This window comes from Eptatretus burgeri, chromosome 16 (assembly GCF_056783735.1).
Source record: "Eptatretus burgeri isolate ZD-2024b chromosome 16, Ebu_testis_v1, whole genome shotgun sequence".
Classification (NCBI taxonomy): Eukaryota; Metazoa; Chordata; class Myxini; order Myxiniformes; family Myxinidae; genus Eptatretus; species Eptatretus burgeri.
In genome coordinates, this window is record NC_140976.1 from 45,930,720 (window position 1) to 45,950,744 (window position 20,025).

General features: G+C 47.2%; 1 protein-coding gene and 1 pseudogene across 6 annotated transcripts in view; one reads left to right on the top strand and one right to left on the bottom strand.

Moving 5' to 3' along the window:
• Positions 1–6,226: 6,226 nt before the first annotated feature.
• OGFOD2 (2-oxoglutarate and iron dependent oxygenase domain containing 2) overlaps positions 6,227–20,025 on the bottom strand; it is a 66,421-nt gene continuing 52,622 nt past the window's right edge. For 2 of the 6 annotated variants that reach the window (XM_085860170.1, XM_085860174.1), the window contains 2 exons: positions 8,944–9,127; positions 6,227–8,826 (listed from right to left, as the gene is read on the bottom strand). In XM_085860170.1, coding sequence (XP_085716296.1) covers positions 8,807–8,826; positions 8,944–9,127 — 204 coding nt within the window. In that variant the 3' untranslated portion in view covers positions 6,227–8,806. Of the gene's footprint in view, positions 8,827–8,930; positions 9,128–20,025 lie in introns of those variants that run through there. The other 4 variants (XM_085860171.1, XM_085860172.1, XM_085860173.1 and 1 more) reach the window with 4 other exon arrangements.
• LOC147011016 (signal recognition particle RNA) lies at positions 7,224–7,364 on the top strand (annotated as a pseudogene).

Here is a 20,025-nt window from a genome sequence, read left to right on the forward strand (position 1 = left end):
AAGGGGACGGAGCTGTGGAGAGGCGGCGAGGGCAGACGAGGGGGTGCTCGCGTCGTGCAGGGAGCTGCACACCAGGGAGGCCGACGGCGCGACCTGGCCGAGGTGGAGACGCTCGTCGCGGGACTCGAGGCAGAGTGGAAATCCTCTATACCCCGAGCATCAGCAACCCCCTCCTGTTTCCCCCCGCGCTGAGATAGTGCGACCAAGGGGCCCCTTTCCCACCCCCTACCAGACACTGCCCGCGAGGCCCGCGGAGTTGAGGCACCATCGCCGCTCCGCGTCTCATCACCAGACGGGTAGGCCCGACCCGGTCTCGGCCTCAGGCCCGCCTCATCTTTGAGGGTTCTCTGTTCTCTTTTCCTTGGTTTTGGGTATGTGTTGTCGGCGCCGTCTGTGAAGTAAAATTGTATAAGTGTTGCCGTGTGCTCGCGTAATCGGTATTAGATCTGCATTGTCGCATTTGCTTTTTGTGTAAAATTGCATTGTGTTTCTTTCCTTTTCTATGTGCTTTTGGTGGAATTGAATATGTGTGCTTTCCGTTCATCGCGAATAAATGTGCTTTGTGTTGAACTGTTTCCCGCTTCGCTTCGTCATTTCTTTCATTGAATCCTCATCTTGCTTCACGTAAAGGGTTGGTAGTGGGCTGAATACGCCCGATAATTAATCGAACCGTCGAGGTCGACGAATAACACCGCTCGGTTATCCCGATAGTACGGAACGGGTCGCTTAAGTGGCCCGTGTCCGAAGTCGACCTGCGGCGAGGTGCGATCGCCCGGTCTACCCTCCGTGTGGGTACTTAGGTAGGTCGAATTTGGCGAGCAACCCTATCCCACGCGGGGGCTGATTGGCTCGATCGCGGTGAGACCGAAAGGTCCACCCGTGACTGGTTCCCCACGTTAGTCCGAGAGGGTCACGACTGGATTGTCCGTCCGGTGGGCGACGTGCCGCAATTCGAGTTACGTGGCCGTCAGCACGCCGGCGGGCGCGAATCTGTAACAATATATATATATATATATATATATATATATATATAGACATATACATATATATATATATATATATATATATATATATATATATATATATATATATTGTTGTGGGGCTGGGACGTCGGTCGTGAGCACGACCACCAGATGGAGCAGTGGAGTCGGCTTTACCGATCGCCCGGATATCTGATCGTACTTCTCCGGAAAACTCCGGAGAAGACGGGTCCCTTCTTTTGGACCGAACTCGCCAATAGACAGGCCACGTGGGGTCGGGTTGATTGCCAAATTCAATTTACCTAAATACCCACGTGGTCCAAACTACCGGGGAAGTTCATCTTCAACGGCACTAGTACGAAACAAGCTGCTTCGCGTGCTTGTTTCATGTGCGATCCCGAGCGGTTTAATCATCGAGTTCCATCGGTCCCGATTACCCTGTTACTCCGGCAATGGCTGCTAACTTCCCAACACGCGACATGCTCAGTCCATGCAAGAATGGACACGACGAGCTGAGAACATTTAACAAATGGGGGTATTTATTAACAAGAGGGAAAGGGGAAACACAGAGCAGAACTAAACCGAATATCAATAAGCAAGGCAAATAATGTGCAGCGAAAAGCACTTAACCACTACTTGTCAGACCGGGGCCACAAACACTCATACGCACACACCCAGACAGAAGTGGATCCCAGTGGTCTTTATTAAGGCCTCCAGCTCGGATGGAGAGGCGAACTGAAGACCAGGACCTGCCTCGGACCTGTCCACCTCGTGTAGTTTTCGAGCTGACGAGCGACCCAGACCAGCGTCGCGAAGCGGTCCACAGAACCAGGCGCCAGCGAGATGCCTCCGATCTGTGCGATGCAGTCAGCACCGAACCCGGCCAGAGATGTGCACTCGACAGACTGGACGTGCACTCAACAGACTGGACGCAAGCGTGTGATGCAGTCAGCGCTAAGAAACCAGATTGTACGCACTTCGAGCCCACTGACGCAAGCATTCGTTGCTCCTTTTTCGTTGCCCCCGAGATGTGATGTACCTCCTGAGCGCCCGCGTACTTATTCACCCTGTTTCGGAGGGGGGGAAACGTCTCCGCCCTCTCCATCTGAGGTGGTGAAGTCCTTGATTAGCCGAGGAGCCCACCCCTCTTATTCTGGGCGGACTCCCGATCTGAGGCGGTGAAGTCCTTGATTGGCCAAGGAGGCCCACCCCTCTTTATTCTGGGTGGAGTCCCGAGCGAATTCCCGCCCACGCTCGTGGTCGGTGGTGTGGGGATAATGGCGTCGGGCAGAGCGAGGTGAAGGTGAAATGTGCTTTTGACACAGTCTGGCACCCTGCACTACTCACCAAACTCTCTTCCCATGGTATTCAAGGCCATCTCCACTCATGGCTCGCAGACTTCCTCTCCTGTCGCAGTCAACGTGTGGCCCTAAATGGAGTTCTTTCATCCCCTCTTCCTGTGCAGACTGGAGTTCCTCAAGGTAGCGTTCTGGGCCCTGTTCTTTTTTCTGGTTTTCATCAATGATCTCTCCGACTCTCTGGAAAATCCTCTATTTCTCTTTGCCGACGACTCCACCCTCTGCCGTACCATCTGTCATCCCTCAGAGCGGCAAGCAGCAGCTTCTTCGCTCACTGCAGATCTGGATAAAATCACAAACTGGTCCAACACGTGGATCATGTCTTTCAATCCAGACAAATCTCACACTCTCACTATGTCTCTTCGAAAGGACCGTTTAGAAACCCCCCCCCCATCCACTTTCTCAACAATCCTCTGGAAGAAGTCTTTTCTTTTAAGCTTCTGGGTCTCACTATCTGCCATGACCTTTCCTGGGAAAGTCACATTTCCAAACTCCCCTCAAAAGCCATTTGCCGACTAGGAATCCTCCGTCGTGCAAAGTCCTTCCTCGGACCTCTTGAGCTCCTGACCACTTACAAAGCTTTTGTCCATAGCCTGATGGAGTACTGCTCTCCTCTCTGGGCTGGTGCTCCTGCCTCCCACCTTTCTCGGCTTCACGCTGTCGAAACCAGGGCATTTAAGATCATCGGCATCTCCCGCAATGAAGCTGAGTCTTTGGGCCTCTCACTCAATCACCGCAGGTTGGTCGGTGGTCTTTCTGTCTTCTACCGACTCCTCTCCAGCCTTGCCCCCCCTGCTCTCTCTGCGATTTGTCCCCACCACATTTCCACAGGGCGCTCAAGGTCCGCCAACAACCCCCTTCTGGTAAAACTACCAAAATCACGAATCACTGCTCATCTTCACTCTTTCATTACTCTTTTTTTCCCACCTTTGGAATAAACTTCCTCACTCTATTCTTTCCCATTCTTCCCTCCAGGCTTTCAAAACAGCTGTTCACCACCACCTCTTATCTTCCCCCATCCAAATCCTCGATCTTTTCTACCCCCGATAATCCACCCAAGCCCACTTCCTTCAATTTCCCTGCTTTCCTTCCTGAAAGTCCCTGTAATGTCCATCTTCTCTTCGTCATGTTCCCCGTCCCATCCCCATCCCTCTCCCTTCCACAGTTCACCTAATGTGTCTGTTTCCCACTGTTTTCTCCCTTCCACTCCCGCCCCTCTTGTCTCATGCCCCCTTGCTGTGAGTTGTGTGTTCGCTCTCATACGAGCCTCGACAAGGTATACAAAAAAAAAAAAAAAAATGATGCTGGCGTTGTTGTAGTTGTTGTTGGTGGTGTGAATAAAAGAAAAGAAAACCTTACTGTTAAAAAAAATAACTTCACAGCGCATTTACATTTATTCACCCATTAGACAAGGGGAAGGGAAGCTATCTATAAAACACATACTTACCGATATAACTGAGCTCAAGGACCTGAATGTTGTGTGCTCATGGTTTCCAGATTCGCAACAATATATAGTTGCGGTTCTGCAAAACCGCATGACTCTAAGGCATGTCCATGCCATCCACAATGATCCCCAGGCAGTTATTTCGTTTGTCTTAGTGCAGTCAGACCTTCCCCTCATGTCTGGTGGGTGAACGGGATGAAGTGCGTTGCGTGGGTCTCATAGCTAGGTATAATAATTATATCTCTATCTCCTATTCTGATGTTCAATCCAACCCTTTCCTTTTCGCCATGGTGCAAATCAAGAGAGCAAGCACACACGCCATGCAAAATACAAATGAATAGCAAAACACCACGATGCCTCCTGTGGCTTGAAACCACCACCACCACCAAACTCCCTCCAACAAGCACACCACACACTATACAGCAAGCGCATGGCGCGCCATTATTTCATTCAAATGTGCGCACCAATTTCTAACGGCATCTCACCTTGCTTCACCCCTTGCTCACCAAACTTCACCGCTTCGACCACAAACGCTTCCCGCACATGGGAAAAATATTCCTGCAACCCCTCGTACCTCTGCATCACTACAATTTGACACTATACAAAGGAGTACTGCACAATTTGGGCTGTCCTTGGACCGTGTGAAACAGGGCTCAACCGCATCTCATCGGGGATGTACCGGGTGAACACGCAGAATTGATACGACCCTCGTCCAGTTGCCAGAACATGGCAAGACAGGGGCAGCGAGGAGGGGTCGCAGGAAGGGCGATACAGGTCTTTGGTATGGGGCCCGGTGTGAATTTTGGCTCATGAGAGGGGGCCCATGGGTGGCGGCTGTGCATTGCTATTCGGCATTCAGACTGCACTCGGAGCATGTCCACGGTCGGGATGTTGGCTCATACCATATGTTGAGTCAGGAGCTCCCAGCTGTGGCGAGCCGGATGGGCAAATGAGACCGTTTCCGGCCACAAAAGCCTGGCGGGGCGTGGCTCGTGCTGCTGTGGCCCAATAGAGGAGTGGGATTCAGGTCACAGCGGATCGTCACTCCACCCTTTGCCCGGAGCTTATAAAAGCAGGAGCGCAGAGACGCTCGCTCTCTGCTTCACCCTCTTCTTCTATGCTCCTCTCAGCTCTGAATTGGCTGCTCCTCGTTGCCTCTGCCCTTTGTTAGCTTTTCACTCGTGGTTGGTGTGCGACTGAGACGTGCTTATTCATGAGGACCAGTGTGGAGCACACGTTGTCCCGAGCCCTGACAAAGTGACGAAGCCGGAGATAACGCGCCAATTCTCGAGGTGGGAACGCTCAAGCGGAGCGTCCCACAGAAGTACACGCTACTCAGAGACCTATGCATGACTTGGTTTGGGATCTTTCACCTCGCGCATCTTCTCTCCTCTTTCTCTCTCTCAACCCTTCTATCTCATCCCCTTTGGATGCACAAAAGAGCACCATTACAGATTTGCAATCACAGTTTCCTCTGGCATGACACCACACCCCCCATATTGCACCAAACCACACCTCCCACTCCCACACCTTAGACACCAGTATTTCTCCCTCCTACCTCTCCCTTAGCGGACTGGGTTGCGTTGGTCACCGACCATGCCAGGTATTGCAAGGCCGTTAGTCCTCATCTGCTCTCTTTCATTCTGGCTATCTAATCTTCCTCAGGTTTGTGTGTGTGTGTGTGTGTGTGTGTGTGTGTGTGTGTGTGTGTGTGTGTGTATGTGATGGCACCTGTTGTAGAAAAGTTAAGATAATAAAAGTTCTGATGGGATAAGTCTGCTCTGTATCTGCTTTTGTAAATTGCTTGCCTGCTTGCCTGTAAAAATTTTTTTTGTAAATTGCTTACCCCACAACTTCCTTGCCATCCCTGCTATACATACGAATAAACCCCATTCACTGTGCCACATACCTTTCCTTGCTTGAGTGTAAATAAATGCTTGTGTAAAAATGTTCCCAGCTCGTTTTCATCTTTTTCTTCATTGGTCCAGCATGGTTCGTATCCTAGCTTAGCCAGGACGTTATCCCCCAATGATCTATGTTCTTGGCAGTTACGCTTGGCTGCAGCTGATCTGGTAAGGTGATCCGGTTTGAACAAGGCGTACCGAGGGCGTGTCCCCCGGTCATCAAACCACATGACTTTTAGGTAAACGGTATCAGACGGAGGACCCCAGGTCACGTGGTCGAGTTATTGGCGTTCACGGTGGATTAGTGACCCGCCGTGTCACAGAGTTATCCGTGTGCGACAGCCTGCAATTCCGGAGTCTGGTGGGAACCCGAGGTAGCTTCCACCCTCATGGTCTTCTCGCCCCCGACCCTGGGTATATATATATATATATATATATATATATATATATATATATATATATATATATATATATATATATATATATATATATATATATATATATATATAATTTCCAAAGGCCATGGCACACATTTTTTAATCAAGAAAATTGCCTGTCATACGTCTGGTTTGTGAAACCATAAATAGAGTCAGAGACAGTAGAAAACACAGAGCACTTTCATTACTCATTTCAGAACATCATATATCCTAGAGAAAGGAGTTAGAGTTCAAATACGGAATTAAATTAAGACGTCAGAGAGTGGACACTGGACACCTTCCAACAGCATGATTTCAAGAGTCCTATACATACCCAAATCAACCATGGACAAATGTCATGATGAAATGGAAGACTGTGACACAACCACAACTCTGACCATCACATACCTGCTCTTTTTGAAAGCCTTCATATTGTAAGTTATACCAGTATTTCTGGAAGTAATCCCAGAAACCAGCACATAAAATATTTTCGACCGGCATTGCCATTGCTGTGCAATACATCCGAGTTCATTCTCAAGAGTGAATCTCAGCCCAGGGGTCCTTCCTCAGATGAAGCCTTCTAAATATGGAGATCAATATTGAAATTACAGAGGCTAGAGGTACACACACTCGAATTTAAGCTATCCAGCCACTGTTCGAATACCGATCCAGCTACATACTGTCTGCCTGTGAAACTCGATGTTCCTGTCTGATAGCATTAGTTGGTAGACGTTAAAGATTGCATGGTGTCTTTTGTGAAGAGGACGCGAGCTATTGCCGGCACCATAAACAAATTCCAAATTCCTGCCATAACCGGCAGAGGAAATTGCATCAACGGCGTATGCCACATCTTCAGCCAATGATGCGACCCCGCAGCCTTGTGCTGCATACGAATGAAGTAGACGACAAATTGAGATTAATTAACTTCTCCATTGCAGTGTGTTGGAACTCTCACAAATGTCTGTGATATCTATAGACCACGTGTCTTCAACCTTCTTTTCAATGCGATCTACTTTTGATTGATTAAATATTTTAAGAGCTACAAAAACATAAACTGAAAATATATGAATTGCGAAAAGGTACAAATTTAGTTATTACAGTGTAATTACAAAAATACATATACCGGGCGTAGTGGCGTGCGCCTGTAATCCGGCTACTCGGAGGCTTGGGTTGGAGGATCGCTTGAGGATGGGAGCTCTGCGCTGGGCCGTGCTATGAGAGGGTGTAGGGCAGCCCAGAATCATGGCGAAACCCAATCCTTATCCCTGTGTCGTAAGAAGCGACCAGGGTTGCGTCAGGAAGGGCATCCGGCGTAAAACGTGCCAAATCACTATGCAGATCATACAGATGATCCGCTGTGGCGACCCCTAACGGGAGCAGCCGAAAGAAGAAGAAGAATTACAAAAATACATATTTAAATATTTGAAGGAAAATTGATCTGAACCTTGACTTCAGTGTGAAATGTGACACTGCATGATGTCCACCAGTACTGGGTAATCTGGTGTGTACCCTGAGAGGGCAACTGTGATGGAGTCGTTCAGAGGGTCATGAATTTAGATTTCATTCACCTCATGTTAGAAAGAGGCAGATTCGCAAGAACAGGTGGAGATAGGTCGAGACAAGTAGGGAAGCCACTTTCATCGTTGCTTTGTGGATGTTCCTGGACTTTTTAGTATCCATGAGACTCCAGGAATTTGTGGCAGATTTGTCTTGATTTCAACTGAATGTTATTTTGAATGTCTGACAATCTCCATTTCTAAAGGGACACAATTAAGGACAAACAGCACAGAAATGTCACGAACATCAACTTCCATGAAGGGGTTTGAAGTGAACATCACCCATTACATCACCTCAAACAGTGTATTTTAACTAACCCATATTTTACCTCAACTCGCAATGCACTGTTGTTTATGTCCTAACAGGGCAGACTGTAGTTATATTTAAATCCAGCTACGAAATGACCAAAGAATGACAATAATTCGTACACCACTTGCTGAAGTTGTTGCAGTAGCTGTAGGTTAGTCGCTGCATCCACTTTCCACCGGTACTCCAGGGGCCTCCGTCTGGCCATCCCCCAGGCAGATGCCTGGCCCACCCCATCTCCTTGAGATGCCGATCAACCTGCTGCAACCACAAGGCACGTGGTTGGCCCATTGGCTTCCTCCACTCACAAGGCTCACTCGCTGAGGGAATCTGGTGAGCAGGATCAGCGTCAGGAAAACGAGCCACATATCCATACAGCCGCAGCCGACGCTCACGGAGTATGAAGGTAACAAATCTCATTTGAGTCTCTCTCAGCAACCACTCGTTGGACACAAAGTCTGACCAGCGATCGCCAAGGATTCTCCGAAGAGACCTGGTACCAAAGGAATTAAGTTTCCATCTCAGATTCCTGGTCAGAATCCAAGTCTCACATCCATCGAGCAAGACTGAAGCACCAAGGACCTGAAGACTCGGACTTTTGTCCTCCCGCACAGGTACCGGCAGCGCCACATCCCATTATCCAGTGAATCCATGACTCCCCAGGCCCGACCCAGACGTTTATTGACCTCTGACTCACAGTCAGCAGAGACATGAATATCACTGCCAAGGTAAGTAAATCTTTCCGTGACCTCAACATCCTCACCACAAACAGGTACAGACAGGATTTTGATTGGGTGCTAATATTAGGTGTGGAAAGATGGAGAACCCCACCATAAACCCATCAAAGTCTTGAAGCAGATTCTAGAGTGAGGGTGCAGACAGAAATTAGCATAAGGGAAGGTCCTACAAGATATACACATCGTCAACAAAATGATGTGCCCGAAGATTTTTGATCAGCTACTTTTCAAAGCTTTATACCGTTTGAGTATTTGTTGATTGGCAAATTTCGATCTTGATTCCTGTTTTCTGGAATTGTTCCGCAAGCTCCGACAGCTTGTCCCTCTCCATGGGTATGGCCGTGCATATATATTCTCCATCTTTTGTCATTCAACTCTTCCATGAACCTTGACCGTAAGCATTGTAAATGTATGTGTTGCGAGATCTAAAAACAAACAAAAAAAACATTATTTTAACACGTGTCGGGCATTATATGCATTCCAGTTGTGATCAATGTTGGATTATATTGTCATTAAAAAAAAAACTGTCAATGATATATAAATCCAAATAATCAATCATTGGATGGCAATTACAATGTCTTTTGTCCTTTTCATTAATACGCTGAAAGAAGCCATTTTCACAGCTCAGAGCATCCATTCATCAGTTTGATGGCAAGGAAAGTTGTGCACAAAAAAGTTATTCAAACAATCGCTGTACACTTCCTATTGGGAACCCCTGGCTATGTGAAGGCCTTGAGAAACAGAACAGCAGAAGGTGAATGAGCACCATTCGTTTGGTAGTTTGTCTGCTACGCTCACGTCGGGCACAGCACCAAAGCCATACCACAAACAAAAGCTAGATCCAGGCCAAAGCCTTTCTCCTCAATTCCACGGTCCACAAACATAATGGGCCCATGAAAAGCCCTGCGTGCATTTTGCCTGATTCTTAACAAAAGGTTGGCTTTATCATCATTAGCAGCAGTCCTGCCGTTGGTACACCAGAAAGCTAATTTGGAGAGATTAATTCGGAATTTCAAAATGTTACAACAAAACAAGCTGGTGATTGATCGTCTGCTCGATGCTTTTCCAGTTACACCAGCAGTGACCAATTTGGGAGGACATTCTGGTGTTGACACAGATTTGTTAGTGATCAAACTGCCAGCCTGTGACACTTATTTTCAGACCTCAAGTGCTGAAAAAAAAAATTTAAACTCGATGCTGCAGAAAAGACAATTTCATGCAAAAATCTTGAGGTTCGAGACCTAGAGAGTGAACTCTTCACAAAATGCCTTGTTGGATGTTAAACTGAGCACCCCACCAGCCTGCATTAGTTGGTGGACGTTAAAGATCCCACGGTGTCCTTCGTGAAGAGCAAGCGAGCTATTGCCGGCATTCTGAACAAATTACAAATTCCTGTTTTAACATACAGGGGGCACTGCATCTGTGCCCCCAGAAAAGAAAATGATGCCATCCGCAGCCATGTGCTGCATCGGAAAAAAAGAAGAAGAAAATAAAAATATGAAGACGAGGAAGCGCTTACAGGATATAAAGTGGAAAGTTCATAGTACACAATACTCTGCGCAGTGTTCAAGTATAGATTTAAATTTTAATAAAATAATGATATTAAATATCGTTTTTTTTTAAATCCAGACATTTAGTGCTGTTGAAAGTGTTAACACGTTATACACCACCCGATAGAACATGTCCAAGTACTGCAAAACTGGAAGTTTTGGGAAGTATTTCGAATTGGATTTTTGTTCTGCAGTGTTCAAGTATATAATTCAATTTAAATAAAAGAAAGATTGTAAGAGTCATATAAATCAATTAATTAATTCCGAGTTTTACCACCGTTTTATCCAGTGTCCATCACACCACCCTAACATGTTACACCAAGGAGGTGGATGGAAGTAAATTCCGGCACTTCCAGTTATTCGTGCATGTTGTTTGTGTCCTTTATAACGTCCTCAAAAACAGTAAGTTTCCTGTTTGGAATGGTTTTTAATTTTGTTTGACTACCAAACAGGCAGAGTAAAAATACTATCTCACTCAATGCGCATGTGCGGTTTGGACGAATTTAGAGCACAAGTATGATTAATCGGCAAACTTGTCTCCCGATTGGTGTTCAAAATATAACATTTGATTTAAATAAGTTGTTTCTCGATCACAACCAACCGACCATAAACTGATAAGACAGACAGATGGACGGACATTAACAAATTGATTAACCGCATTTTTCACTTCGTGGATGCGGGGTAACAATGCTTAAAAGCCACTTTCTATGAGTGATAAAAGGCTCCTCAAATCAGAGGAGACAATAGGCAGGGAGAAACACTCAGGAATTGGGGACATCATGGGGGAGGAAAGATTCTGCTCAACAAATGATGTCCGGTTTATCGGCAGTGGCCTGGATTGAGAGATCTGTCAGGTTGGAGCAGAGACCTCGGATGTTTGAGTTTTACTGAGTCAGGGACAGAGGAGCTGGCGTTGGGAGGGTGCAGGATGGGGGTGAGGGAGTCTTTGTGGGGACAGGATGAGGGGGAGGCTTTGGGTAGGGAGAGCAGGAAGCATTGAGAGGGTGCGGTGAGGAAGTATGCAGAAAGGGGGGGGGGCATAGAGGTTTGAGGGGAGAAGTGGAAAGAAGGGGCATGAAGTGGAGGGATGCTGATTCCAAAATCCCAAATTGGCCAAACAGAGATAAAGATCATGGGATGGGAGGGATAAATTTTTGTTGAAAACACAGAGAAATATGGTGCTCTAGGTGTGGGAACAGGGTTTGTGGACCAAGCGCTTCGCTGACAGTTTTGGAAAATTATCTTTGAAACCTTTAGACCTTTCAGACCTCTCATTTGTAATCAATGACCTTTCACTTGGTCAATTATGCACAAACTTCACCCAGCAGGAGGGTGGGTAAATTGTTAGTAATCATATAAATCCAATAAATATCACACGAGTGATGACCTGCACAGAGCGCAGGAGCTTTCTCCTATCCATAAAGCTTTCACGAACGCAAGCACGAACGTACACAGCCATGCAGTTTGTCGGTGACTTGTCATCATCGAAGTTTGAAAGACGTTAAATAAAGTTGGTGAGTAAAAATGCAGATACATTTTTTAAGTCCAAAAACAAGTAATAAAAACATTTTGAAATTGTAGAAAAGAAAGTCGGGATGGTCTGCCAAAAAGTAACAAGGTAGGGATGATCACAAGAGATTATTCTCCGTTTAAAGTCCATCCGAGGGATGGCACACACATTGATGAATCACCGTACCAGTGAAACGCCAGGATGACAGTTTATACCTGGGTCAGAATTCAAATCCAGGCTAGATGACGTAGAGGTGAGTGTGTGTTCCTCTTGGTCTAGCTGGCCGTCCTGCCAGCCCTTATAGTAGTTTATTCAGCCGATATCTATTCATACATTGTCCTATTATTTACTGATTTTAATTACTTAAACACCATTACGAGATTTAAATGAAGACCCGAAATATGTGGGCATAAAAGATGACGTTTTGTTTCAATCAAACGTACAAATGGCTGTGCAATCAGATATACCATGGCCCATGCTGCTGCTTGCGATGGAGGTGCGCACAGAAAAGCAAGTCTGGCTACTTAGCGCAATACTCAAAAGGACGGCACCGCAACATGTAGACAACGTATTCGTGCCTCACCCAATATGTCATGAGAGGATTCAGAGACAACCATGTGTGTACTGGCATGACATCGAGACAAGGCCAGGTGGGGCAGGCAGATTAGCCCCTTCCTCCTGGTCCTTAATAAGCAAGTTTGGTTTTTGTTGATAATATGATTTGCTTGTGTCTCAGAAGTACTCTGGTACCATAAAGTGACAACCCAAATCCTCAATAATGCTGCCCACAGGATATAAGTGAGAAACTATCATTTTTGGCCAACTCGTCCAATGTCATCAGCACTCGGTCACCACCATACCCCTTTATCGTCCTGCCCAAGTAAAGCATCTATTGATGGAGAACTTTTGACTCTCTTCCACCACTCCCTTTTATACATTTTACCTTCCACCCACCCCCTTTACTCATATCTCCTCTCAACAACTGTTCCCTTCTCACTCCACTCTTACAATCCACCCTTCCCTTTTCTCTCTCCTATCACATCCTCCTCCCTTCATGTTTTCTCAATTCCAATTTTCCCATTACAGTCCCAATGTGTTCTGTAATATATAGATGGCACCAAACTTTGCAGAACGAGCAGGTTTCACATCATTTCAGAGGCGCTGTCTGCAGAGGATTAGCACGAGATGTAGTTTTTATTGATTTTGATTATTATCAGCAGTCGGTACAGCCTACTTGTCATTGAAAACCAAGGCTGACAAAGCATACTCCGACACCCGTGAACATTTGTAAGAGGAAAAGGGGAGAGGGTGAGTGTCCGTTGTCTCCCAGCCACACCTCCCCTTTTTCCCACGCTATTTCCATGCTTGCCGAATTCTCAGTGTGTAGCTTTTCCCCATACCAAGCTTGCTAAAAAAAATAGCAGTTGTAGTTGGGAAAGTCTCATTGTTTTAGTGAGGGCCATATCCACTGACGAGTCAAAACATTATGACCACCTGCCTGATATGCTGTTGGTCCTCCGTGTGCCACCAAACCAGCGCCGACCCGCCGAGGCATGGACTCTACAAGATCCCTGAAGGTGCCCTGTGGTATCTGGCACCAAAACATTAGCAGCAGATCCTTCGAGTCCTGTAAGTTGCGAGGTAGAGCCGCCGTGGATCGGACTTGTCGGTCCAGCACATCCCGCAGATGCTCAATCAGATTGAGATCTGGAGAATTTGGAGGCCAGGGCAACACAGTGAACACTTAATCATGTTCCTCAAACCATTCCCGAACAATGTGTGCAGTGTGGCAGGGCGCATTACCCTGCTGAAAGAGGCCACTGCCATCAGGGAATACCATTGCCATGAAGGGGTGTACCTGGTCTGCAACGATGTTTAGGTAGGTGACACGTGTCAAATTGACGTCCACATGAATGGCTGGACCCAGGGTTTCCCAGCAGAACATTGCCCAGAACATCACACTCCCTCCACCGGCTTGTCGTCTTCCCACAGTGCATCCTGGTGCCATCACTTCATACAGGTAAATGACGCACACGTACACGGCCATCCACGTGATCTAAAAGAAATCGGGACTCATCGGATCAGGCGACCTGCTTCCACTGCTCCAAAGTCCAGTTCTGACGCTCACGTGCCCATTGTAGGCGCTTTCGATGGTGGACAGGGATCATCATGGGCACTCTGACCGGTCTGCAGCTACGCAGCCCCATATGCAGCAGGGTGCGATGAACTGTGGATTGTGACACATTCCTCCCATGACCACCATCAAAATTTTCAGTGACTTGTGCCACAGTAGACTTTCTGTTGGTTCGGACCAGATGGGATAGCAGTGGGGCGAGAACGAACTAGTGGACATCGGACAAAATTGGATTAAAGAACCTACTGAAACAAGTTAGAAAATCAGTGCCGAACAAAACTATTCCCCATCCATTAATAGGTTCGAGACAGACTTTGCTGAAAAGGTAAAATATATTAAGTTACTAGCAAATACAACCCGTCACTTTGCTAACGGGAATATGAAGGGAGGGGGATGAGAAAGAGGGGGAGGAGGGAGAGAGGAGGGAGGGGAGGAGGAGAGAGAGGAGGGGGGGGAGAGGGGACAGAGGAGGAGGGAGTTAGGAAGGGGGGAAGAGTAAGGAAGGGGGAGGTGGTTGGGAGAGCGACAGCTCACCAAATGTCACTATACAATCTGGGAGGGGTGGTGGGAGCAAGGAGGATGGGGGAGAGAGGGGGGAGTGGGTAGGGGAGGGGATTTGGGAGGACATATGCATGATGGGGAGAGGTTCTCGACTTACGTTTGGTCGTGGGACTTGTGGAGAAGGGGGGGGGGTAGGTGGTACAGGATTGAAAAAAAATGGGGTACGTTAAGGCAGAACACTAATACAGCACACGGAGCCCACCAGGAGATGTCCATTGGTGGTGGAGAAGGGAGGGGTAAGCGTGAGGTGAGGTGGCGGGAAGACAGCATCAGTCATTCCGTTGAATTTTCAATTGGTGCCTGAGATGGTTTACTTGTGGAAATAAAAAAGAAAATATAACTGCACTGACCCCACATTATCCCTTTGGATGTGTGTTCCTCTCCACAACTATCTAACGCTTGTCTGCATGACATATTGTAAAGGATTCAACGGTGGCGGGATTCGCACCCTACTCTTGACAGCCAAACGTTGAAGATTCGGCGTCACTTAACAGCACCGCCGTCTCCGGGGTTATAACGCCGCCAGTTCGGCACAGGCCTCTGGTCACGTGCCTCGGATCACGATACCAACGTACACCTGGGCCGTACCAGTTGGGGAAATAGACCCCGACTTCAGACTGGGTTTGTCAGAGACCGAGCGAAGTCTGCCAGTCCGCAGCCCGTTTGGATTTAAATACAAATCGAACAATTGTTCCTCAGCACGGCACGAATAGATTCAAGGCGGCAACTTTCGTATAACTCAGCCAGATTTATTGGGGACACATCGGGGAACACGACACAAGCAAAGCATTCACAAACGTTATAATTAATCTATAACCCGCTCTTAACTAGGGAGCAACGGATATGGGTTTCGAAGGGAACCCGAGTGAGATAAACCTGAGACAACATGCAGAGTACTTGGTGATGCCTCATGGATGAGAGGAAAGTGTCAAAGGCACGAATGCGGCTCATGAGAAGCTGATGTCAACGGATTTGAGTGCCCAAGCTCGAGCACGCCGCGTGGCAAGATGGCGCTCGTACTCCTCCCGGCACCGCTCGCGCATGCAGCCTCGGCACGTCCAGCACCCGTAAGGTCGACGGCACGAGATAGCAAGATCTATGGTGTGTTCCAGCTGGTTTCTCACAAGGTCCAGTATACAAATCCAGGCCTGGCCTGTTCACCAGACTAGGCCAAATCGGGGTCTTGGGCTCAGGTTGGGTCCATGGCCGAGGAGGAACAGCCGGCCAAAACCACTCTCCACAAAGCCGATCGCCGACTCACACAAGCCGTTCCCCTTGCCTTTCGGGGCGGGCCTTTTCCACGAAGCAGATCGCAGACTCACACAGCTGTCCCTCTCGAAGCAGATCGCCGACCGACACCAGCAGCCTCTCATCCAGCAGAAGGCAGACCTCATGCAGTTCCTCCCTTGCCTTTATTGGGGCTCGCTATTTTCACGAAAGCAGATCCCAGACTCACAAAGCAGCCAGTTCCTTTTGCCTTTTGGGGCGGGCCTTACGGACCGCCTCCGGGGACCCGTGATTGGTCTATCGCTCGAGATTGCAGCATTCCTTCGCCAATAGGTCGCCGGCACGACTTGAATGACTGTCAGAGCGCCTGGTTGGGGCTAGCTCAGAGGGGGGCAGGAAGTAGAAGAAGCCGCCTCTCGGTACACCAACACCGTATGAACACTGGACAGCCTGCTACACCTCCCGACACACATGTAACGTACAATTACCGGACAACTTGGCTAAACATGCATTTAAGGGGGGATCTGGGATAATCCTATATTTAATAACACACTATGGGCCATTTCCGCAACAGTATCACCCACCTAACAATGATGACTCCACATACACCTTTGTCTGAATATGGACCAATGAATAGCTGCACATCCAACCTCTCTTCCTCATCTGTGGCAATTCAATCACCACCATGCCAGATGTTTGGGAATTTAAACTACAGCAACCACCCATAGTACTGCAACTATGGACACCTGCATTTCTGTGGGTCTGACCAACTTGTAACCTTTCCCACCTGGATCTCAGATAATGTCCTCCTTACTCAAGCTAGGAACAAGAGTTCATAGAACACCTTACTTAGGCCGAAGTCACATTTGCCACGGCGGCCGTGGGGTCTCCAAAATGTACGGCCACTAGCAATTATACGGTGGCCGCAGTATTTCCACGGTCACACAATGTAGCAGTCACATACGTTTTGTTTTTTTCGGGGAGCTGCACGGCATATTTAGAAATTGTGGAGACCGAAAACGTGGGGTTGCCGTACGGTCATTGATTTGATGTCGCACGGTGACCTTAAGGGGGCACTGCGGCGGCCATATAATTTTCAAGGCAGACGCAAGGTAGCCTTAAGGTGCCTGCAAGGCGACCACAGGGGGGCCCTAAGGCGAACGTGCGGCAAGACGGACGGTAACGAATGGGTTAATTTTTTTTTTAATGTTTTTTTTTTCGGCTTGTCGAATTGCTACGGCGAACGTAGAAATGAAAAAAGTTATAACTCCGCGTTATAATTCCACGGTGACCCCTACGGCCTGTAAAATATAGCCAAACAGTGTAGGGCCACCCTGAGGCCACAGCAGAAACTCTGCGGCCGCCGCACGTTTCTGTCAATTCAGAGGGCATACGGCCATCGTATCCTCGCCGTCGAGCAAATGTGACTTAGGCCTGAGAACCGTCTTGAGAAAAAAAAGGATATGGTGGGGTCTGTGGGCATCAAATTGGATTAGATGAGATGATGTAAAATGCTGTAATATTTTGTCCAAGTAATGCTAAATGAAAGGTTTTTGAAAGTGCTAAAAGTCTGTTTGTTTGTTTATTTATTTATTCTTTTCAATGTCGAGGCTCAGATAAGAGCTGACACACAGAATATATAACAAAATGAGCAGGAGACAAGAGGAGCGGGAGAGGGAAGCACAAAACAGTGTGGAACAGAGACATTAGGAGATCTGTGGAAGGGAGAGGGATGGGGTGGGGTACACGGGGCAAACAAGATGGACATTACAGGGACTTTCAAGAAGGAAAGCAGGGAATATGAAGGACGTCGGTTTGGGGTGGATTAACGGGGGTAGAAAAGATCGTGGTTTTGGATAGGGGAAGATAAGAGATGGTGGTGAACAGCTGTTTTGAAGACCTGGAGGGAAGAGTAGGATTGAAGAAAGTGTAGGAGTTTGTTCTATAGGTGGGAAAAAAAAGAGGAATGAAAGAGTGAAGGTGAGCAGTGATTCTTGATTTTGGTAGTTTCACCAGAAGGGGATTGCTGGTGGACCTTGAGCACGCTGCGGAAACATGGGGAGGGCAGATCACAGACAGAGCGGGGGGGGGGGGGGGCGGAGAGGAGACGGTCGAAGACAGAAAGACCACCTGCCTGCAGTGAGAGAGTGAAACCCAAAGACTCAGCTTTATCGCAGGAGATACCAGTGATCCTAAATGCCTTTGTTTCCACAACGTGAAGCCAAGAAAGATGGGAGGCGGGAGCACCAGTCCAGAGGGGAGAATAGTACTCCATCAGACTGCAGATGAATGCTTTGTATGTGGTCAGGAGCTCAGGTGTGCAATGGAAGGACTTTGCATGAGGGAGAATGCCCAGTTGGCGACTGGCTTTGGAAGCCAGCTTGAAAATGTGGCTTTCCCACGAAAGATCATGGCAGATAGTGAGACCCAGATGCTTGAATGAAAGGACTTCTTCAAGAGGATTGTTGAGAAAGTAGATGGGGGGTTTCCAGATGGTCCTTTTGGAGAGACATAGTGAGAGTGTGAGATTTGTCAGGATTGAAAGACATGTTCCACGTGTTCGACCAGTTTGTGATTCTATCCAGATCTGCAGAGAGCGAAGAAGCTGCTGCTTGCTGAGCTGAGGGATGACAGATGGTACGGTAGAGGGTGGAGTCATCAGCAAAGAGCTAAAGAGGATTTTCCAGGGTCGGAGAGATCATTGATGAAAACCAGAAAAAGAACAGGGCCCAGAACGCTGCCTTGAGGAACTCCAGCCTGGACAGGAAGAGAGGGTGAGAGAACTCCATTAAGGGGCACATGTTGACTGCGACAGGAGAGGAAGTCTGTGAGCTATGAGTGGAGATGGCCTTGGACACCATCGGAAGAGAGTTTGGTGAGCAGGGTGGGGTGCCAGACCGTATCGAAAGCACACAATATGTCTATGGATATGGCTCTGATCTCATATCTGGCATTGAAGACCTCAAACAGTGTTCAAGTATATAATCCAATTGAAATAAAATAAAGATTTGGAGGTTGTAGAAAAAAAAATTGGAAATTTATCTCCATTGATGCAGCGTCTTTTGCAGCACCTTATTTAGCACGTAACATTAGTTATTCGTGCCTATTGTTTGTGTCCTTTATGACATCCTTAAAAACAGTTAGTTTTCTGTTTAGAATTACTTTCAATTTTATTTCACTGCCAGGCAGAGTAAAAATATTATCTCACGTCTCTCTGCACATGCACGATGGGGACAAATTCAGATAAACTACAGGTGTTCCGAATGGTATTCAAAATACAACAATCAATTGAAATCAAGTTGTTCCTCGATCATAAACTGACGTTTGTAAACAGATAGGCAGACAGACAAAGTGAACCAGTTACTTCGCCCCATGAATTTTCCACACTACAAAATATTCCTTCTTTGCCAATGTAATGGTGAAAGTACACATTAATCTGGCTGTTAGCGGAGAGCTACCACAGCAGCACAGACTCTGGTTATTTCCTCAAGCCATCTGCCAAAGACTGCCATTGAACGTCTCGCAAAAGGATTTGGCTTCTGTCTGTTCTGCACCTGATAGCAATTCCACCTGGAAAAGCCATCACATAAGTACTCTGGCTCTCACTACATAGCTCTCTCTAACAGATTTATCACATCTCATCTGCAGATATGATGACCATCCTCTTTGGCTCTGATACACTGAATCCTTTGGCAAAGCAGCGGCAACCAAGGAGCTTGCGTTCTCATCAGGGAGCCTTAACCCGAAAGAGCAACCTGAGGTCATTTAAAAAGAAATAAACCACAAGTTACAGAGGAAGGATGGACGGACACGGACACACAGAGTCATTCAATTCAGGATGACATTCTCCAACAAAAGGAACTGAAGGAAAAGGAATTTGAAAGCTAGATCAGGTTGAGCTTATCGATCCACGTCTTGAACTACTGAAGGTTGTAGATAGTTGGGAAAGCATAAAGTTGAAGTTGATTCCAGAGTTTTGTAGTGTGAGGAGGGAAAGAGAAAAAAGTGTGTGTCCACCCTCAAAGGCTCATTGCTCCACTCTACTTCTATGTGCTTCTCTTCTCCCGCTTGTGGAATCTCTTTTCATCGTCTTTCATACTTTCTCATTCGTCATCCTGTTCTTTCATCCCCTTGTGGCATCCACGAGTTGTCCCCACTGCCCGTCAGAGTGTTATCTTCTCCCCTCTATCACCGCGTTCTTCCATGAGGTGAGATTTTCGACACAAAAAGCAAAATCCTGTCTCAGCCATTACTTTTACAACCACATGAAGACAAGTATTGTGAAATCTTGAATATTTAATTTAATGTATGACATTGAACACATACATTTATAAGTGTTGG